This window comes from Gymnoscopelus braueri (genome assembly GCF_963280865.1).
Source record: "Gymnoscopelus braueri genome assembly, chromosome: 13".
In the NCBI taxonomy this organism is placed as follows: Eukaryota; Metazoa; Chordata; class Actinopteri; order Myctophiformes; family Myctophidae; genus Gymnoscopelus; species Gymnoscopelus braueri.
In genome coordinates this window covers 7,925,123-7,948,601 of record NC_137615.1, presented here as the reverse complement: position 1 = coordinate 7,948,601, position 23,479 = coordinate 7,925,123, and the positions used below count along the sequence as shown (strand labels likewise).

At 41.8% G+C, this 23,479-nt stretch overlaps 1 protein-coding gene across 1 annotated transcript; it reads right to left on the bottom strand.

The window, feature by feature from the left end:
* Positions 1-1,773: 1,773 nt before the first annotated feature.
* cacng1b (calcium channel, voltage-dependent, gamma subunit 1b) lies at positions 1,774-18,634 on the bottom strand (the record flags this gene model as incomplete). The annotated part of the gene is made up of 5 exons (XM_080446380.1): positions 1,774-2,009; positions 2,805-2,942; positions 5,841-5,915; positions 16,868-16,967; positions 18,494-18,634. The coding sequence occupies 5 exons, from the start codon at positions 18,632-18,634 to the stop codon at positions 1,774-1,776; spliced, it is 690 nt and encodes a 229-aa protein (XP_080302506.1).
* Positions 18,635-23,479: the final 4,845 nt, after the last annotated feature.

Sequence of the window (23,479 nt, the reverse complement as noted above, 5' to 3'; positions counted from 1 at the left end):
TAAATCTGAAAATTATAGGTTTACACCACATTTATTTACAGAGAGAGAGAGAGAGAGAGAGAGAGAGAGAGAGAGAGAGAGAGAGAGAGAGAGAGAGAGAGAGAGAATATTGTTAATACAAAGCATAACATGACGCATGTGTTCTGTACAATATGTTACATCATTGGCTCAAGGCTCATTGGGGACATAACAGGTTGACCTAAAATAATTTAGTTAATTTAAACGAGTTGGTTTCTAGACGATCGGTGGCACACATTGATTAGGACTGCATCCATTGAAGTCGTAAAGGACTTGAAGCAAAGATATTGTGCAGTGGTTTACCCATGTCATCTAGATCTGGGTAGCCTGGGATCAACACCTTTTTCGGGTTTATGATCCGGTCGGGAGCGGAAGTAACCCTACGTCACCAGGCGCGTCATCCGCGTCATCAGGCGGCCGGAACCCGCAAGCCTCACCCTCCGGTAACTCCGGCCGCGATGAAGGGCTTTGTAATAGGGCCTACCTAATAAAATCCTTGATGTGGCTTAGTTTAGCTTATTTTTTAAAAACTAAATATATATAAATGTGAGTGTACTTTCCGGAGACTATTTAGCGTCTGTTTACCTTTGTTATCCCACAGGGAAATTCTATTCCATTTAAATAGGGATTGGGGAAACAAACAGGGGGAACCAAAACAAAGCGGCTCCGCCAAACCGGAGCCCGCAACTTCCGTACATAGAATTGCTTTTTTTCCCCTTCTTTTTTTCAGTAGGCATGGCCTAGACCTGATCACACAGGCCTTTAATAATGAATACCAGGCTTTCCTCCGAGGTGGAAAGACTGGTGATGCGAGGTTAAGATCTGGGTTGGGCTGGGCTGACATGATTTAGGCTTTCCTTGATTACAATATTCATGAGCTATTAGCCAATTCTGTTCCGTGTGTTTCAGTCTATAGTCCCTTCAGATTCGGAGCAGTCCGGTTAGGTTTGAGTAAGTCAGGTCTAGTTTGTTTTGGTTGGATCTATTTCAGTCTCACATTTCAGTTAACCTGCCTGGAGTGTTACTAGGCAGTACACTAAAAGGATTTGGTGTAGATGGAAAAAAAAGAGTGGACCAATCACAGAGCCAACTCACAAGGTTAGAGAGTTTAAAGGACGACTTCACCCATTTTCAACCTATCTTCATATAATTGGTTCTCACTAATGCTCATTATAATATGATGCCATTTTTGTCTACCCCGTCTGTGTCTCATAGAGGAAGGCTGTGGACAGTTCAGAAACCCGCCCTACGGCCCGGACGGTTGGCGTAGCCGTCCGGGCACCTGGGCTGGTAGTCCAGCCTGACAGCCTGTTGCGGGTTCGACTCCCGATCCCGACGACCTTTGCTGCGTGTCACCCCCCCCCCCCCCCCCCCCCCCCCGCCCGTCTCTCTCCCCATTTCCTGTCAGTCTGCTGTTCCTATCAATAAAGGCAGAAAAAGCCCCAAAGAACATATTTAAAAAAAAATATGGAAGCCATTGTTCTCGCGTTCATACAAATCAAAATATATTTTTTTTATCTTGTTTGAAAAAAAGAAAAAAAAAGCCTAATGATGATGTCACTTGTAGGCGGGTTTCTGAAGTGTTCACAGTGTTCCTCCTATGAGACACAGACCGAGTAGAAAGAAATGTATCATGAGCATTAGTGAGGACTAAATACATGAAGATAGGTTGAAAATGGGTGACGTTGTCCTTCAAGTGTTTTTTTTAAAGGGATGTGTCTTCAGGAGATGTGTTTGATGTTTCTGCAGAGGATGCTAGTCCAGTATGGTGTCGGGCTCAGCATCCATGCACGTCTCCCAGGGGTTGCGGGGCATCTGAGGCATGGAGATGAACAGCAGGGCGGCGCCGCCGAGCAGGAGCAGCGTGAAGGAGGTGCAGGCGCAGGCGAACGACCAGGAGTAGTAGTACTCGATCCAGATGGTCTCGTCGCTGGCGATCATGCGCTTCACGGACTGACGCATCACCTCCACCGAGATGATGATGCACAGACCTGCAGGCAGACAGAAGACAACCATGGAAGTCAGAGAGGAAGGATTCCTGTACGGTATCTTTTTCTTTCTTTTTTCTATTATTCTTTTATTTTATTTTATCCCAAGTAGTAGCCAATCATTCCTACCCTTTTTTTGGCCTAATCGTTATGCCAATTAATTCCTCCCACTGCTGTTTTACCCTACTGGCTCACCTGCCAATGAGGAGCCCCCATCAGGAGGATGTAGCACCTCCTCCGTCCTACTCCTCCCGTTCAACATTCCCCGCTGAGAGGCTCCACCCCAGCCTGAAAGAGCACGTGCAGCGACAAAGATCCCTCTAGCTCCCCGCCTGGCTTCCTTCCCCTGAACACGGCCAAATGTGTTTGATGCTCTTTCACACCAGATGCAACTCGGTGGTGCTTGGTTAAAATCCTCTGGTGTTTGGCATTTTGTTTTATTATGCAATTTTTAGTCATGGGTGGGATGGTCAACTTGGAAGGACTGTAGCGTCCAAAATATAGTGTCTGAAATGTGTCATATCACCACACACACACACAAGAGAGAGCTTCTGTTATAACAGCATCTTCTCTGTCCATACTTTCCTTTCTACAATAAATGTTTGAACCATCCACCTGTGTCCCTGCATGTTGAAGGAACCCAAGCCACAGAGGTGGCTGGTAGCATCGTCTTCTTACAGTTCTAAACCCACAGTACTAGCAAATCTAATCTGCGTCATGATGGCGTACAGTAGTATCCATCCATATAACACAGCAAAAACGCAACACCTGACCTCCGACGGCCGTTCCATAGCTGACCTGCGAAGGCGAAAAACATTCCGGCGGGCCGGAGCAGGTACTCGCGTCCCTTCCCGAAGGAGAAGATGACGCACACCGTGCCGAGGATCATGAAGAACAGGCTGAAGATGGCGATGGCAGCCGCCGAGATGTTGTACTCTGCAGAGATATGCACACAAGCACAAGCAGATCTTGGAATACATCTGGATAATAGAGCAGGTGCGCTTCTTCTGAACGCTTCTTGAGCGGTGATGGGTGATGGCCGGTCATCGGCCTGCAGTTACTTTAACTGAGGCTCATTTAGAGGATAAGTACAGTATCTATATCATAACTCTCTAGTGTAATATTTAGGTGTCTAAATTATCTAAATGATACAAAAAGAATTGTCACTCTGTCACCCTCTCTCTTTCTTTTTCTACCCTAGTTCTCTCTCTCTCTCTCTCTCTCTCTCTCTCTCTCTCTCTCTCTCTCTCTCTCTCTCTCTAGCTAACTAAATCAGTCGTTCTCAACTTTTTTTCTGGAATAGGCTCACTTAAAAATCTTGAAAGCATTCAAGGCCCACCCTTCTGGCCACTTAACACGACAGCCGGTCCGCCGGATGGAGCACCAAAGACAAACTGTTCTCTTGCTGTTGCAGTGGGATACAAGGTGTAATGCTTTGGATACTGGAATGGTCACATGAGCAACATAGATCAGATTGAGGTGCAGTTTAAACTAATTGAAAACTAATTGAAAACTAATTGAAAACTAATTGAAAACTAATTGAAAACTAATTGAAAACTAATTTGAAAACTAATTGAAAACTAATTGAAAACTAATTGAAAACTAATTGAAAATAACCACCAAAGTGGAAAACAGCGGCACTCCAAAAAATGTAATGATGCAAGACATATGGCTCAGCTGTATAATACTTTTATTCAGGCTAACCCGTTTCGGCCGTCAGCCTTCCTCAGAGCAGATTAAAATGTAAATCACATCATTCAGGTTAATCACTTAATTTCATGTCTTCAAGACTTCTTTGCTTGTTTACGTTAAATCTTGTTATTTTTCTTACTTTTTTGATGTGTTTACTCTTTAATATGATTTCTTCATTTTAATTTAATTTGTTTAGATGTAGTGTGGTCAGGGATGGTGGCAGTGTTGATTTCGTCAACTAAAACTATGACGAAAAATGTTAGTTTTTCACTGACGAAAACGAAATAAAAACGAAATAAAAACTAAGCTGTGATGACTAAAACTAAGACTAAATATATTAACAATTTCGTCAACAAATAAAAACTACACTAAAATGTTAGGGAGGGACGAGTGAAGAAGAGATCCAGTGGAACTAAAAGACAAGTCATTTTATGCTTGGTTGCGCTCGGGTGTTGCGCTCTGAAAATAGCCGATCTACAAGCTCACAACGCATCGCAGCGCGACGCGTTGTGAGCTTGTAGATCGGCTATTTTCGGCATGCAACCAAGTGTAAAATCTGCCATTACGACGCCATCAAGGCACCGCCAAAATATATTTCAGTCGACTAAAGCAACTGTAGATTTAGTCGACTAAAACCAAAACATTTCAGATGACTAAAATATGACTAAAACTAAATCAAAATTTGCTGTCAAAATCAACACTGGATGGTGGGAGAGTCCTTATGTGCATGTCCTTGTTGATGTTACTGAGCTGATTGTTCTGTGTTGTGTTTTATTGTAATTGTAGTTGTTTGTGTATTGTGCCCCGAGGGCCCACTTGAAAACAAGATGATCGTCTCAATGGGGTTATCTTCTAATTTAAATGTGTTAATAAAAAAATAGAGGAAGCAGACAGGAGAAAGACAGCAATACACAGAGACGGCAAGAAGGAGTCGTAGAGCACTGTTTCTCAACATGCGTTCCAGGGACCACCAGCAGGGCCCCAATGGACTCTTATGGGTCTGTAACTCTGAGAGAGCGTACAAATGGAACCTGTCTGCTGATGTTGGAAGTCATTTTCCATCTGAGGTCATGTGGGAGTTCCAACTGCGCCAGACCATACTGAATAACTATAACTTCTCTAACGTCTGCAGCATCCAGCGTGAAGACACTAATGTGTTGAAAATATGCACCTCAATCTGATCTAGGATATGTTGCTCCTATGTGATCATCCCAGCATCCAAAGCAGAGAGAGAGAGAGAAAACTAGGGTAGAAAAATAAAGAGAGAGGGGTGACAGAGTGACAAAAATTGTAGTGTCATTTAGATAATTTAGACACCTAAATGTTGCACTAGAGAGAGTTATGACATAGATAATTATCCTCTAAATGAGCCTCAGTTAAAGTATGGCAGTTATTATTATCCAAACGGGCAAATAAAGTCATCTCCCATAACAGCCAACATGCTGGGGGCCTGGAATAAGATGGGTTGTTGTCACGTAGCGCTGCTGTCACGTGGAAGTCCAAAACTGTGACTTTTCAGGAATTGGTGAAAAAAAAAACTGTATTCCGATGGATCTAACGTAGTTATTATTTAGTCAGAAGCTCTTTAATACTTTTCATTGGTTCAATAAAGCAATACGCCACTAGAGGTCGCAGTTTTATTTTATTATGGCTGAGGGGCGTAGTGAAGCACAAGGCACTAGCTGAGTGCCTTCGAGGTCCGACTCCCTAATATAACCCTGATTTATACTTAGTTGCACACCCGTGTTGTGCACAAAAGATAGGCGATCTTCAAGCTCGCGTTGTGACGCATTGTGAGCTTGTAGATCTCCTATTTTTGGCTTCAGGGTTAAGCCAATACATGCTCCTTTAATATTTCTTCGTAATGGGCGGTCTCAGGACTTTTCCTCAGAACTCTTGCACACCCGAGCCGAGCTAGTTGGTAAAGCCTGTCCGAACCGGACATCGAAAGAAGCATTTAGGGGGAAAAAGGCACAATCATAAAATGTATCTTCTCAAGTGTAGTAGCGTGTGTGTGTGTGTGTGTGTGTGTGTGTGTGTGTGTGTGTGTGTGTGTGTGTGTGTGTGTGTGTGTGTGTGTGTGTGTGTGTGTGTGTGTGTGTGTGTGTGTGTGTGTGTGTGCGTGCGCGCGTGCGTAATCACCTTTCTGGGTCTTGACTTCAAAAAGTTCTGCCTCCTCCCCCGATGTGAAATGTTTGAAGTAGGAACAGTTCTTTACTGAGAGAGAGAGACAAAGAGAGAGAGAGAGACAGGGTTATTAGGCTAGCCAATCTACAAGCTCACAACACGTAAATATTCTATTTTCTGCACACAACATCGTCATAATAATATGACGGGGGATAGGGAGGGTAAATTAGACAAGAGAGATGGAGAGATGGTCAGATTGTCAGTTCTCGACAACTGCTTCTCCGAGTCAAATAAAATAAAACTTTATAGCAACCCAAGCTGCAAAGTACATGGTTAAAACAAAACAAATCAAAGCATCAAAACAAATGAGACTTCAACAATAATGCCGAATGACTCGATACCAGGCACGGCACTCCCCACCATTCCTCCCACCATCCTCTCTTTGAGACATTAAACCCATAAAATACATATGTGTGTGTGCCAGTGTGTGTATACACGTGCGTTCGTGCATGTGTGTGTGTGCGTGTGTGTGTCCAGGCAACAGGGGAGCTGTTTGTTTCTCTGTATGTGAAAGACTCACTCAAGAGGTAACCTAGCAACAGGCTGCTTCCGCACCGTCGAAGTTCTGAGTGCTAAATGAAACGGGAGGGTAAAAAATGCATCCATTCGCCCTCTCAGAGTCACATTAAAGGAGAATTCCGGACATTTTAAGTGTTATCTTTGATGTGTCGTTACTCACCTACCGACGTAAAAAGTGGCATTGTTTTTTTCCAGAGATTCCCCTGTCGTCATTTTTTCAACCCCCTCCGTTGTCATAATGGGAGCGCGTGGCTTAGGGAAATTCGTCTATTATAACCGATGCAAAGTTATTTTTTTCTCTACTACTACTCATTGTAGAGTCTCATGATAGTCAAACATGCGCTGAAAGTTCCTGAGAGGCTACCGGTAACGCCGAACGATTTAACACTGGTTGCTTGTTTCTTTCCAGAACCTGGCAACTTGGTGTTGCCAGGTAGAGAAACAAGCAACCAGTGTTAAATCGTTCGGCGTTACCGGTAGCCTCTCAGGAACTTTCAGCGCATGTTTGGAGGGGGTTGAAAAAATGACGACAGGGGAATCTCTGGAAAAAAACAATGCCACTTTTTACGTCGGTAGGTGAGTAACGACACATCAAAGATAACACTTAAAATGTCCGGAATTCTCCTTTAACACTGAGGAATTTACTGGGTGAGCCTTGTGGGCCTTATCTGTTTTCCCCATGTAAAAGATTACTGTGTGTGCGTGTGCGTGTGCGTGTGTGTGTGTGTGTGTGTGTGTGTGTGTGTGTGTGTGTGTGTGTGTGTGTGTGTGTGTGTGTGTGTGTGTGTGTGTGTGTATTTTCAGAGCTTTTCTACCTCTCGCTTGCACCCCACCTGAGCCTCATGTTCCAGGTGAATCCGCCCACATTTAACCCTTTACCGTCCATCACCCATCTGTTACCTCCTCCCACTCACTCACTCTGACTTTTCTCCAGTAATTCAATTTTTTTTCCAGTTCTCGACTCCACTACACCTCAGAGCAGGGCTACTCAACTTAAGATGGCTCAGGGGCCACTCAGCAAAATACCAAAAGTCCAAGGGGCCGCCATAAAAATGACGGTCCTATTTTGGATTTTTCGATTTTGTAACACACAAGAAAATGTACATTTTGACATCATATTCTTTTCACTGTACCAGTTTATTTTGTGTTGTGTGTATGTCCAGTGGCAGACACCTATCCTGGGCGCGCGGCAAAGCCGTGCGGCCGGAAAAATTTGGGGGTCAAACCCCCCCAAAAACCCGAAATGCATAGAAAACTATGCATTATACCTGTAACAATTGACGCACCTGTATGTATGTCTGTCTGTTTGTTTTTGAAAAATGTTTTAGCAACCCATATATTTGAACGGAAATGTATATTTTTATCCTGTGCTTTAAAAAAAAAAAAAAAAAAAAAAAAAGTTTTTTTTTTTTTTTTTTTTTTGGACCATGAGGGGGCCGCCAAGACGCTGCGATCGGGCCGCATGCGGCCCGCGGGCCGCGGGTTGAGTAGCGCTGCCTCAGAGGCTTAAAGGTTTATTTGCAGAGGGAGATTATTATTTACAAAAATATATACTTTAAACAATTAAGCCCTATTTTATACTTCGGCTATTGGAAAAAAGACGATCTACGAGCTCACAATGCGTCATTTTGAGTGTTTCTTTTTTTTAGAGAGAATATGTGAAATACATAGAACTGGCCCGTAGAAAATCCACATGGAAGACACACTGTTATTATATCCTTGCTTTGTTCGAAATCACTCACTATAGGGAGTCAGATAGAGGACCATTAGGGTAAATTCAGTCAGTCATTCACTACTCCCTACTCCCTATAGGGAGTCATATAGTGAACTCATCAGCAAAATAAAATCTGACACTACTCAGGGCTGACATTTTTCTAAAATGTTCAAAAATAGCAGATATACAAGCTCGCTGTGAGCTTGCATATCCCCCTAAGGACCCCTGGGGGGTTCCTGGAGCCCACTTTGAGAACCACTGACATTGTATGCCATTAAGGTGACATCAACAGGTGCTACCAACCTACAGACGTTTCTGTCCTCGGATGTGGATCCAAAAGGGGCACGACAGCACAGACAATGTAACCAAGTACATTTAGTACTCAAGTACCGCATTCCGGATTTGGAGGTTCTGTTACTTTGCCTTAGTATTTACATTTTATTGTCTCCGCCAGGCCGAAAGGCATGGCGAGAGAGTATGTTTTGCCCCCTGTCCGTCCGTCCGTCCGTCCGTGTGTCCGTCCGTGTGTGTGTCCGTCATTCTGTCATTTTGTGTACAGCTAATCTCCGGCACCGTTGGCTTGATCGCAGTGAAACTGTGCACACACACTCCCTGGATGCCAGAGCAGAACCTCTGCCCCAAATTTTTCAAATTAGCCTTTTATAGCGCCACCAGGAGGCCGCTTTTTGCAAAACACATTTCTTGACAGTACTCCTACAGATTTTATCCAAACATCACACAAATCAGTACACAGTATCTCTGTAGTCATGTGATTTTCCATATTTCATCCTGATTGGCTAAGGTTGGCTTCCAAAGTTTGCAGGATTGCTCCGTTTTCAACAAAATGCCTCAAATCATGAACGCAGCTTGCGATTTCCGTGAGATTTCACACGCACATTCCCACTAGGCCAAGGAAGAAATGCCACTTGAAAATGTTCAAATCAACCTCATGGTGGCGCTATAAATGGACGATTTGTGTTTTTAACTATAACTGCACCGATCTGCATGAAACTTTGCACGCACACTCCCTAGAGGCCAAGGAAAAACAACTGACCAGCATTTTTCACATTTGCCTTTCATAGCGCCACCAGGAGGCCGACTTATGTAAAACATTTATTTTTATATTAAGCCTTCAGAATTTATCCAAATTTCACGCACATCGGTACACTTGATCTCTATAGGCATGTGATCACGATGGATCTTTTAAAATGTTCATATTCCATCCTGATTGGCTAACATTGACATCTAAAGTTTGCAGGAGTGGCCCGTTTTGAACAAAATGCCACAAATCATGAATGCAGCGTCCGATTGTGGTGACACTTTGCATGCACATTCGCACTACATTGAAGAACAAATGTCACCCTTTTAACATTGCCCTATTATAGCGCCACCAGGAGGCCAATTTTGCAACACTTTTCTTTTTTATATTACTCCTACAAATTCAAACATCATGCAAATCGGTACACATATAGTCAAGTGATCAAGATGGTTCCGTCCAATTTTTCATATTCCATCCTGATTGGCTAATTCCGAACATTGCTGCCCCACAATAACCTACCTGACCTGGCGGAGACCTGTGCTCCGAGGAGCACTTTTTCTAGTTTATACTACACAACATCTGTCATTGAAATATTATTCTTTTTACTCCCCTACAACTCTTTGAAAACTTGGCATAGGTAGATTATGATTGCAAAACATACATTAGCCAATTAAGGCCTATCTTATACTGCGTCTTTTCAAAAATAGCCGATGAACATCGCGACGAGTTGTGAGCTTGTAGATCGTCCACAAATGTGTGGGGGGGAAATATGAAACGGGACATTCTGCTTTCAGTATATTGATGGCAATACTTTTGTACTTTTACTCAAGTGAAATTTTTAATCTAGGACCTTAACTTGTAACAAAGTATTTCTACATCGTGATTTTACTCAAGTAAAAATCTGAGAACTTCTTCCACCACTGCCTGTTTGATATTGTGTAGCACGCGCTATGATGTAATGGAGGCCACACTAAGTGTAATAAAATTCTAATTAAACTAAACTGAAGAGATAGGGTTTTAAGCAGATCTGGTAAAAAAAAAAGAAGAAAAAAAACATATCTAGAGTTTAGTTTTTAATTAGTATTTATAAGACACATGAATAGTTTTTCATTAGTATTTTATAAGACCAATTAATGTCTTTTAATCAGCATTTCCTCATTTCATGATTGCTGCTCTCTATGTTGATGTTATTGCACTGACCTTTTGATTTGCGGTTACTTTTTCACTCTTTTGTGCTGAGCAGAAAGTCTGAATGTTTTAGTTTTTACCTCGTCCTTTTCCCCTTATTTGTCGCTGTATTGCAAATAACTTTGTGCATAATATGTGTCATGATCACAGCCACTAGTATTGTTAATGTGTGCCTCTTCAAATTTAAAGGTTTAGTGAGAAAGTCCTCTTTCACTTACATTGGAGCTAGAACAGCCTTTAAACCGCCTGTAAACCGCCTGTAAACCGCTTGTAACCCGCTGTTAAACTGACATTGAACTTGAGGTTCATAATATTTAAACACTTAACATGGACCTGGATACTGGAAAAGGTTCCACCGTTCTAGTAGAAGATAGGTAGTATAGTTTATGTAGTTCAGGCGTTTGTTTTGCACATTTATTTAATGCACATGACTGTTGGACATATATTGTTTCAATGGAAATAAGCCCTAGACTTTATTGTGTTTTAACAGTATGTTGATTATTTTCCGAATAAACTAAACTAAACTCTGCACATGTCCAGTTTGGGCCTTGTTTTGTCCCTGATGTGACTGACTGTTTCTGCCACCTAGTATGCCTGTCCCTCCCTTGCCCTGCTCCAATCAGCCAATCTCCCCGCCCCTCTCCCTGATTGCCCTGAGTGCTGTCACCTGTGACGAGCAGCTGAGCCTGGTTGGGTGACGAGCTCCTGACACCATAAAGACTGTGTTTTTATGTGGAATCTCTGCTGGGTCATATTTTGTAGTGTCAGGCAGCTTCCCTGTTAGATTTAGTGTTTGAGTATCATGTTGTATTGTATTGTATTGTAGTGTTGTGCAGGGAAGTACAGACAATGTCAGAGGGGCAGGGTCTGAAATTTTGATTTTGTTCCGAAAATGGACGAGCTAGAAGCTCAACGTGTCGCGAGCTTGCAGAGCGCTCAACTAAGTATAATTTACTGGAGCTGCCGGCGTACGGCATGGATTTCTACACAGAGAGGGCAATTATTTTCAAAATCCAATGTTGCGTTCAAGTGCTGGAGAGTTCGACAAAGACAATAGTACGGCATGGAAAGGAGGCATTTCTATTTTACCATAGTAAAAGCTGCATTCATGGTCTGGGTAGAGCACCTTTTTGGCACGTTGGCAAGCACTATACACCCTCTGTTCCTGACAGTATGAGAAGTCATTTATAAGCATTATTAAAGGTGTGTAAGTGATAGTTTTGGTTTAATAAAACAAAAGACTATTTGTTAAAATAGTTAAAGCTCTATAGTGTGATAGCAGTCATTGCTATAGAGTGTTTGCTCAGTAACACGGGTCTCCCTGTCTCTCCACCTCTTTAATAAACTGAAAATGTATTTTCAGGTGGGTTGCCAATTTCATCCAATCAGGAGAGCGTACCCATTAATCAGCTTCAATTATTTAGTGATTCAGTTCAAATTTTGTCAGCTCATTTCCTTGTGTCCTCACTTCCAATTTTCATCTTCTAATGGCGTGTTTATATTGTAGACAAACAGGATGCTCTCACCTCTGAGACTTAAACTCTCTCTAATAATCTACCGCCTCGTAATAATCAGCATGAACGCACACACGCACGTACGCACGAAAGACACACACACAAGCGCGTTTGTATACCTGTACGTGAGGACATCAGCCTTGTAGGATGGTGATTAAAAGAACGGCACATTTAACAAATGTTTTGTTTGCCCTTTTCAACCATATCCCTAAAGCCGAAATAGCCGATCTACAAGCTCACATGTGTGAGCTTGTAGATCGGCAATTTTCTGATGATTCCGAAATGGCAATTCTGCATAACACCAACCCTAACCCCTGAACCTAACCTCTAAATCTCTAATCCCAATCCTAACCCCAACCTGAATCTTTAACTAATTGTAAACCTTACTTCCCAAATCTTGATTAACCATTTAACAACCATTTATCTTGGGAAATTGTCCCTATTTCACACATTCTACTATCCTCACATGTATAGTTATACAAGCACACACACGCGTGCACGCATGAAAGACACCTACACACAAGGGAACACATGCACATAAGACATCCACACACATAAAAGTCACACTCACTCATTTGTTCATGTTATTTCCCCAGCTGAGCACGGTGATTGAAGCTTGGTAACAGATCTGGTTTCTACAGCTATCATGCTGTCATGTGTCATTTTGTGGGAAGGTAATTTCACAAGTCACCGTGGGGGGGGGGGGGTTCGCTTATACAAATTAAGTACAGTAGTTGAGTAAATGTACCAAGTTACTCTCCAGGACTGGTGGGAGATTCACTGCATTGTTGACATTTCATTTCATTTCGAAAGGCACTGAGGTTACCCTCATTTACAGTGACGACGAGCGAACAGCAGCAGCAGCAAACAATGAAACAAACAGACAGACAGGAAGACACATTAAGTGGTGGAAGAAGTACTCAAATGTTTTAGAAATACTCTCTTACAAGTACAAGTCCGGTATTAAAAATTTACTTGAGTAAAAGTATCAAAATATTGGCATCAAAATATACTGAAGTACTAAAAGTTAATGTACTCTTTATGCAGAATGTCGCCATTTCACAAGTTTCCAAATGTATAAAAAGGCTTTGAAAATAGCTGATCTACAAGCTCACAAGGACGGATTGGTTTCCTCTACAGACACAGGTCCTGTTTTTCTTTTTCCAGCAGAAAAACTGTCATAATGTCTGTGTTTGACTATGGTGATGTGCTGTACATGCATGCTTCAATCTCCACACTGAAGCCTCTTGAAGCAGTCTACCACAGTGCCCTACGTTTTATCACACCCATCACTGTATTTTATATGATAAAGTGGGTTGGCCATCTCTCGCACGTAGAGAGCAACATTGTATTATTTTTATTTATAAGGCCTTGTGTGGTAAGCTTCCTCTATACTTGTCTTCGCTCTTAGAACCAAAGGTTACTGGACATTCAACACGTTCACAAAAACACATTAGATACCAGTCCACGTAAGAGCAGTGAACAAGGAAAGACTGCCTTCACACAAATGGAACAAGCTTCAGGACTCTCTGAAACTGGAGCGATTGGTCTCAATAGAGACATTTAGGGTACTTCTCGAGGACACATTTCATAGTAACTGCACCCGTTTCATGTAACACTGTTTATTTGCATCTGTGATGATTGTAATATGATTCAAATGTTTGTTATTGTTTTTCATTATGTATGTATTTTATATGTTTTATTATGCTGTTATCAGGGCGTCCCTGAAAAAGAGCTTGCTCTCAGTGGGCTTCCCTGAATAAATAAAGGAAAAAGAAAGAAAAGAAAGAAAGACCACAAACAGGCAAAGCGAAATATACTTTGGCTATATTTTCAAATAGCCAAAGTATATATAGCGCTGAAGTGTTAAATGTATGTTTTGTAATAAAAATCCAAATCTACAAAGTAACTAGTATACTACAGTTTTAAAATAATTGTAGTGGAGTAAAAAAGTATATTATTTGCCTCTGAGATGTAGAGTAGAGGTAAAAGTATTGAAAACTGGAAATACTCCAGTAAATACAAAATGCCTAACCTTGTCTACTTGAGTACATGTACTTACATTACTAGTTACATTCCACCACTGCTAACATATATATATGAAATACTAGGTAGGTTAAAAACAATTAGACAATTAATAAACAGAAACACAATGCAGTAAGTGATGGCATAGAAACAAACTTTAAAATGTGTTGGAGGGCATTCCAGGGGTTGAGGGCATTAAACGAAAAAAGAGCATTTGCCAAACTCAGTGTGCGCCCCAGGGATGTCGAGTAAAAGTAAGTCAGCTCTCATTTTTCCAGGACAACATCTCAGACAGACACAAAGGATGTTTCCCTATGAGAGTTTTTGACTTTGACTTTGACATCTTTATTGATAATAAAGCATGTAAAATTACATACACTACTAGACCATACCCGTGGGGGGATATGCGCACATGATCTGGCAACCCGGGAGCCAGCGAACACAAAAACGCTAATAAACAGCTGAGATTTTGTGTAATCGGAAAAATGTGTCTGACATTAAATGTTTCGATGAATTGAGTACAAAGGACCCCAATGGAAACAAGCCATAGGCTTTCTTGGGTCTGAAATCCTCTTGGCAGACCTTGTGTTGAACTGTACTTTCCTGTGCTTTTTGCAGTTTTTGCAAACTGCTAATAAAGTATTCAATCAATCAGTGCACATTGATGAGTCGCCAGGGTTATTATGGTTAAAGCTGCACGACTACTACTGTACGTATAAATGTCCTGTTCTACCCCTGGGTTTGAGCCCACCGGTCTCCTGCGCAAGTGCTGAAATGTGTTTATGAGACTGATCTGCATTAACCGGTGATATATATAATTTCATTAATATTAATTTAATGATAATTAATCACTAAATTACCCCTATCCACACTACGTGCGTGCGTGCGTGCGTGCGTGCGTGCGTGCGTGCGTGCGTGCGTGCGTGCGTGCGTGCGTGCGTGCGTGCGTGCGTGCGTGCGTGCGTGCGTGCGTCCAATTCTGTCACTTTATTTTCCTCCCCGGTGGTCTTTGAGTGTGTTGTTTGGTCCATTCTTACTCTAAAACAAACATAACATAAAAAAATGACATTATTGTTATTGTTAGTCAAGTTGCTGCACCCCCATGTTTGTCCTTTTCATTCTATATGCTCTCATAATGATCCTGACCTTTAGTCAGGGTGATGACTCACATTCCTGAAGGAGCACTTCACCTATTTTCAACCTTGTCTTCGTGTAAGGTCCTCAAGGGACCATTCCTGTCTACTCACTCTGTGTGTCATTGGTGGGTGCCTGTCCACATTTCAGAAACCGGCCTATCAATGACACATCATTGATGGGGATTCCAAATTACTAGAAAATACAGCTTCCTGGAAAGATAGCATGCTGAAATAGAAGTCATGTTCTTGCTAGAACATTAATACAATTAATATATATATATATATATATATATATATATATATAATAACATATATACTGCATAGACAGTTCAATAATGAATCACTGAGGCGTACAGCTGCCAATATGGAGGTTCTATCTAAATCTGTGGTTTCCAAACGGTGTGCTTAATAACACTGGTGTGTGGTCCATCCAGGTGTGATTTGGTATTTTGTGACAACCACACATTACTGTCTTCACGCAGGCAAAGACTATGTTTACTGTCTGTCTGTCTGTCTGTCTGTCTGTCTGTCTGTCTGTCTGTCTGTCTGTCTGTCTGTCTGTCTGTCTGTCTGTCTGTCTGTCTGTCTGTCTGTCTGTCTGTCTGACAGACACTAAAGTACAACAGTAAAAGTACCATAGTAGGAGTATTACTCTGATACATTTTATAATAAATAACCTCAACTCCTCAACATTATTACTGAGACAATGTAATTTATAATTTAACTCCCAATATTAATAATCATTCAGAACATAATCCTGTTATTATTGTTATCATCATTACTATACTGATATTAATACATAATAAAGATCATAATAATACAATGTTTTATGTTGGCCAATGATGGGATGCCCCAAATTGGTTGAAACATGTTTAACTCTCTCCACTGTTGTCACCCCCCTTACAGTATTAGACAGCTGTACAATTATTAATCTAAAAAAAATCAATTCGAGGGTCCTCCACTATGTTAAACAGATGACAGAGTTACACTGATCTTCCCTGGCAACGTTTCCAGAGCTAGAGAATGTTCATTACCATAGCAAATTAATGGAAAGAGTGTTTCAGTGAAAGTGTGTGTGAAGGTGTTTGTTAGTATCAGAAATAGAGAAGGACAGTTGTCCTCGGTTCCAGTCCAGCTGGACTCTGATCCTCCAGGGTTTCTGCTTCACTGAGAGAACAGTGTCTGACCCTAATGAGACTGCTCTGTATTCACCTGACCATAACCCTATTCTCCAGTATTGACCCCCTCTGTCTCCCCTCCTCCGGTAAGACTCTGATAACACACCTACTGACCATCCTGCATTGTCTCTAACCTCAACATCCCAGCTGTCCCTGTCCCTGAGTTAAAGCCCTCAGAACCCAGGACATCGGCATAGTAGTAACCTCTCTGTTTGTCACAGGCGTACCCCCAATCCAATCGATCGAACCCCGACCTCCCAATCTCAGGGGGGGAGACACTCTGAGCGAGCTTGTAGATTGGCTATACATTTTCGCTACAAATACAGGTGCAACGTCCATGAGATTTTGAGATTTTTTGCCAGACCCCCTGGGTCCGGCAAAAACATACAAGACGCAACCAGCCCTTATCTGACGTGTCTATAGACAAGATTCACATACATGTAGCAGCTATGTATAGACAACTCTGTCATACCTGCCCCAGGCTGGGGCCTGCACTCAGTTAAACTTGCATGCAGACACACACACGCACAGACACACACACACACACACACACACACACACACACACACACACAGACAAACAAACACACAAAACATCTTAATGTCTAAAACAAGAGATGAAAAACAGTACACTAACTGGTCCATTGTGACACTCAGAGTTGTATTTTACCTCCAGGTAAGCTGAGGGGACCACAGCCCCTCCTGTCGGGATCCTCCTCCATGATGAAGATGGTCTTCTTGCACAGCCTCCACAGGCCGAAGTGAGCCGCCTGCCACCAGACCAAGGTTATGAGAGTTAAAGGAGCACTTCACACCCATTTGCAACATAATAATATAGTAAATGTAATGCTCTACTTGATCAAACAACAGTGTCACACAAAAGTATCAAAAGTAGCAGATCCACAAACTCAAAACGCAGCGTGAAACGCAGAGTAAAGCGACACGTTTTGAGCTTGTAGATTTGCTACTTTTGCTGGTGTTTTTTATTTGAATCCTGAGGAGTAACACTTTTGGACATAATGAGGTTTCCACCCGACAGAGACGATATAATTGGTCCTCACTAATGTTAATTATGAGACGACACCATTTCTGTCTGCTCACTCTGTGTCTCTGAGTAGGGCTGTGGACAGTTCAGAAACCTACCTGCCAGTGACATCATCAGCGGGCAGGTTTGTTCATTTCAAACAGTATTTTGAAACTTTCTTGAACTTTAAATAATGTTGTTAATGCAAGAACAATGATTTCTATTTTGGCACGCTAACTTTCCAGGAAGAGAGAGGCTGTAGTTTCTATTAACTTGGAATGCTCATCGATGATGTCACTGCTGTTAGCCCTCATGCATTGAGGGAGGCACGAGTTCAGCTCTGGGTTCTCCCTAGGTTGGCAGAGGGAGTGTAGCACCCTGGAATACTTAGACAATTTGCACTGGGCGAAAAAATGGGGTTACAAAATCGCAGGATTTAAAAAAATTATGTCACTGCTGGTAGGCATGTTTCTGAACTGGCCACAGCCCACCAATGAGACACAGAGTGAATGGTGGGCAGAAATGGTGGCATCTTACAATGAGCATTAGTGAGAACCAGAGCCTTCTATTGGAGAGTTACATCAACTAGGGGGCAGAAAACTCGAAATAGTGACAAACGCTCATAGACTCCAGTGTTTTCCGTAAACTTCCGGGTTCGGGGCTTTGTCGCTATTCGCCAATAAGTCTCTGTAGAAGACTGGCCCGATGAAGTGAACGGAGGTGACGCAACTCTCCTTATATGGCTCTGGTGAGGACCAATTACATGAGGAAAATATTTAAAATGGTGAAGTGGTCCTTTAACTAACTAGCGAAAGAACTAAAACCAGAATAGAAATGTTGTTTTAGTTAACTGTAATAAGAAAAAGGCTTTACAAGAAAGAAAAATAACTTACTACCGGTAACTGAAACGGTATGGTGTGTTACAAAACTAATTTTAATCATTGAGCAAATTACCTATTTGACAATATTTCATGCACAAATCATTTAGCTAATCAAATAGCAGATCTACAAGCTCACAACGTGTTGAATCCTTATGCGTTGTGAGCTTGTAGATCTGCTATTTTCACTTTTACCATAAAAAAATGAAAGTAACCCTAAAACTGATAAAAAACTAAAGTATTTTCAAAGAAAAAAATATAAAATCTAAACTAAACAAAACTAAGAAAACACGCTTCATACAAACGAATCAAAAATGAAATTGAAAACAAAAAGTCAAAAAAAAATGAAATAAAAAAAGAAAACAATCATGGAAACATGCTAAACTGTACTAACCTGGCAGGTGACGTTGACACGCTCCACCCAGGGACTGAGCACGGCCCAGTGGTCCGTCACCACGGCCACCACCATGGACACCATGCCCACCACGATCACCACCGACGTCAACTTCACCTTGGTCGCCTGCTCCCCGAACATGTCACCGCTAGAGAGAGAGCTCTGTGTGTGTGTGTGTGTGTGTGTGTGTGTGCGTGCGTGTGCGTGTGCGTGTGTGTGTGTGTGTGTGTGTGTGTGTGTGTGTGTGTGTGTGTGTGTGTGTGTGTGTGTGTGTGTGTGTGTGTGTGTGTGTGTGTGTGTGGTGAGCAACGGTGTAACGGTTAATCAATTTTGGGGGAAAAAGTTCAATTTAGATTTATTTAGTTATTTTCCAAATCTTTTGAAAATGGCACCGTTGTAAAACAAAGTTTCAAATCCGCCTTAAGTATCATACAAATCAACTCAGTCATTATAAACAGTCAATTAGATGTGCGTGATGTGTGCGTGTATAAAGCGCGCGTGTGTGTGTGAATCTTCTTCAAGACTCTCCAGAGATCGTGCGTGAGAGAGCGGAAGGTCAAGCTGTCCTACGAAGTTTCGGGGTGTTCTTGAGGTGGTATTTGGGGGCTCGTCCGGGACGCTGTGAGGAAGATGCAGGGTCCAGGGGGTCGTCCTATGTTCTCCGCAGCTTCCAGACGTTGTTCTGATGTCCTCTTCGTTCGCCTGTCCGACACGCTTCCTCTCTCTCGAACTGCCTGTTGCGTTGTGGTTGGTGAAAATGGGCCAGATAACAGTGCCCTAGTTTTTACCTCTCTCTCTCTCTCTCTCTCTCTCTCTCTCTCTCTCTCTGTGTCCCTGGCTGCCTGTGCTTCTCTGAGGCCGCTGCAAAATGAAGATGTAAAATCGCGGTCAACCGGGGAAGGCTCTCAACATGTCCAACAGTGGGTAAGCCTGTTGCGCATGTTGTGACCCTTCTTGGATTGACCGCGATTCGGGGCATTTGAAGGATTCTCATCAAGTGTTGAGCAACTTAAAAGAAAAGTACAAATACAGAATAACCAGCGGAAACACTTCTGTCAAGATTTGACACTGTGTTTTTCTGTTGTTGTTTCAGCGTTGTGAGGTGGAAAGTATATTTTAGGCCTACTTAAATAAAGCATTTTTTTAGTTATCGTTGCTGTTAACCAGCTAACTCAATTGGACTAATTATTTTCGGGGACCGTGGTCAGGTAGATATTAATATGGGGGTCCTTCACATAAAACAGTTTGAGAAAACAACGGCTCCAGAACATTCTCTGTCACTCTCTCGCTGTCAAGGATATTCTCGTTTCCCGTCCAATCCGTTTCCAGCTCAGCTGTCTGGGGGGGGTGGGGGGGGGGAGGGGGGGGTGCGGGGTGGCCGGGGACCCCCCTGGGAGGGGAGGGGAAGGGGGAGGGTCTGAATGAGCTGGTCTACTTTCCCAGCCAATCAGCATCATGAGCCGAAGACAAGGGTCCCAGCCGAAGGCAGAGCCTGATCCAGATTTGAGGAGACGAGAAAAAAACAAAAGGCCTAAAAAATATAAATAAAAATGAGGAGCTCAGGTGGTCATGCTGTGATGTGCCTGACAAGGCCGTGGCCATGGACAGTAACAAGGTACATTCACTTGAGCACTGTACTAAAGTAATTTTTTTGAGTATCTGTACTTTACTTGAGTATTTGTTATTACTTTTGGACTGTACTGTGTGTGAAAGAACCTGACATTTCCAATGGATCCAATGTAGTTATTTAGCCATAAGCTCTCGTGAATACTTTCCATTGATTCAATATTTATAAAAACCCACAGACACACTAATCCACTTAGACACACTAATCGTTTTAGCTAAAACTTTTAGCCAAAACAGCAATTCTACAAGCTCACAACGCGCTGCGATGCGACAGGGTGTGAGCTTGTAGATCTGCTATTTTTCACTACTTTTGTGCGTCACTTGTAGGGCATTAATTTACAACAGAACATAAAAATGCTGAAATATGGTATGGAGAATGGAGATACAAGGTTTCTGCCGGACGATACGTAGTCGTCTACTGTATACAGTATGTATTGTCTGCCAGCAGTGCACATATGATTGATCAACAATATGAATAAATATATGGATTATTACATTGATTTCAAGTACCAAATAACCTCTAATCTCTGATGAAACTGTAGGGTTGTATTGTGTGGTTATTCATATTTAGTATTGAACACTTTGATGGGAAATAATGTATAAAAAACATGTTTCATCTCTGAGGCACAGTTAGCCTTTGTACTGTGAAATACTTTCCTAAACGGACAAGCTTTATATAACCCCAATGTGTCCCATTTTAACCAGCACTCTGGCCCATATTCTGCCTCCACTGCTCTGCCATGGCCCTTGGTGTTTTACAGTGGTTTAAGGTAACTAAGTACTTGTACTCAAGTACTGTACTTAAGTACAATTGTGAGGTAATTTGACTTTACTTGAGTACCCTATATATCAATTTTACTTTTAACTTTACTTCTACTCCACAACATCTCAGAGGTACATTTTGTACTTTTTAATCCACTACAGTTAAGATACAAAGCTACAGGCTACCATTCATTTTCAACGGAAGCCATTAAGATACTGTACAAAGCAACACTCGACGTTTGTAGCTGCTTCAAAATCTACAAGTTACAATCCAAGTAGAACCATGGCTTCAACTGCAGCTACAAAGCTACAAAACCAACCAAGTGTTGTTTAAACATTTCCACTCACCATTCTCTGTTCACGATGCCTCCTTATAATGGGGGGAAACTAATCATTTCCATCTGCCAGTTAAATGTTCTTTTTATCCCCTGGCTTTATATTTTCCTTAAAAAAAAAAATCTCACTCATCGGACTCATTGATGACGTCAACGAGCGTGTTGATGAACACGTCAACAGCGACCGACGCAGGGACAGATATTCTATCTATCAAGTTAAATTTGTTCTACTGCTACGCCACAAAAATGTGGAATGCCCTACCACCGGTCATAAAGTGTGAATCCTTTAAAACGGCTCTAAAAGAGCACTTACAGGTGGCTGCAATTCGGAACTGGCCCCTGTAAAAAGAAGCCTATCACCAGAAATGCCCCCCCCCCCCAGAACTGTTTACTGTACATATCTTTCTTTTTGGTTACTACTCATTTATATGATGCTTTTGCATAGTATTGTATATTTGTCTGTCACTAAATGTTCCTATGAATTGAATACACATGGACCCCAATGGAAACAAACCATAGTGCTTTCTTGTGTTCAATCCTTTTAGCATTGTATTTGTATTAAACTGTACTTTCTGTGCTTTTTGGTATCTTTTTTAGCTGCCAGTGTGAGCACAGCATCAGACACAGAGTGAGTGGACAGAAATGGTGCCATCTTAGAGCATTAGTGAGGAGGACCAATTGTAGGAAAATAAGGTAGAAAATGGGTGAAGTGCTCCTTTAAAAGTAAAACATTCTTCTGTGTGAAGCTGCCTCTCCTCGCTCGGGACTCTCTCTCTCTCTCTCTCTCTCTCTCTCTCTCTGTCTCTCTCTGTCTCTGTCTCTGTCTCTCTCTCTCTCTCTCTCTGTCTCTCTCTGTCTCTGTCTCTGTCTCTGTCTCTGTCTCTGTCTCTGTCTCTCTCTCTTTCTTTCTCTCTCTCTCTCTCTCTCTCTCTCTCTCTCTCTCTCTCTCTCTCTCTCTCTCTCTCTCTCGCTGTGAGAGCCATGGGTCTCATTGCTCTCTCACTCGCTCTCCGTCCTGTCACGCTGCCTGACCTTTGAACCCTCCCTGTCTGCATATTGTCGCTGTGGGGTAGAAACCTTGTATCCATATTTCAACTTGTTGGTTTGTTCATTTTTTTTTTCTTCCCTACTTAGTCCTATGAGAGTGTCCACAATGGAAACAAAGTCCCCAGGACTTTTTTGTGTTATCCTTTTAGCCTTAATGTCTAACTGTACCACGTGATGTTTACATTTATGACTAATTAAGTATTCAAATCAATCAATCAATCAATCAATCAATAAATCGCTCAAACGTGGTGAAAATAGCCGATCTGCAAGCTCTGTGACATGTTTAAAGTGAAAGTGGTTAAGTGTGTCTGTGAATTTTATAAATATTTAACCAATGACAAGTATCAACAAAGAGCTTGTGACTAAATAATAACCACATTGGAACAGCGGTTCTTTTTTTACATTTTCCTGAAAAGTTACAAGTTACGAGGTTTCCACCCGACAGAGACGATTATACTCCCTGGATGTTTGTGGAGGAACCAATTACCATGCAGCTCCTGGGTTGCCCGGCAACAGCCAGCATCCTGTCAGAGTGTGGTGTCCAGTGGAGGAAAGTAATGAAGTATATTTACTCAAGTTACATCTATACTTGAATATTTCCTTTTTTTTAAATACTTTATACTTGTTTGTTGTCCACTACATCTCAGAGGCAAATATTATGCTTTTTATTCCACAGTAAATATTTTACAGCTTTAGTTACTACTTTGCAGATTTAGATTATTACAAAACATGCATTAACCACTTTATAGTCCTATTTTATACTTCGACTATTCAAAAATAGCTGATCTACATGCGCACAGTCACAACGCACGTTACGCACCGCAATGTGATGTGTTGTGGGCTTGTAGATCGGCTATTTTAAAAAACACTTACATTGGTGGGCTGTGGACAGTTCAGAAATTGTGTTGTGTGGTATGTTGTTTTGTGCTGTGCTGTTATGTTTTTTTTTTTTTTTTTTTTTTTTTTTATGCCACTATACCAATAGTGGCATTGAGTAAACTCAATCCCAGTATTGGTATAGTCCTGATTAAATATTACGTATCCTGTGGTGGACAAAGTACATACTTTGTCCACCACAGGATACGATCACCTCTGGACAGCAGCTTTCATTAATCAGGGTTGACTTGGATCGTCTCGACGGCGATTAACATCTTTCATCTATGCGATCTCCCCCCAAAAAAAGAAAAAAAAACTTTAATTGGTGTCTAATTTTACC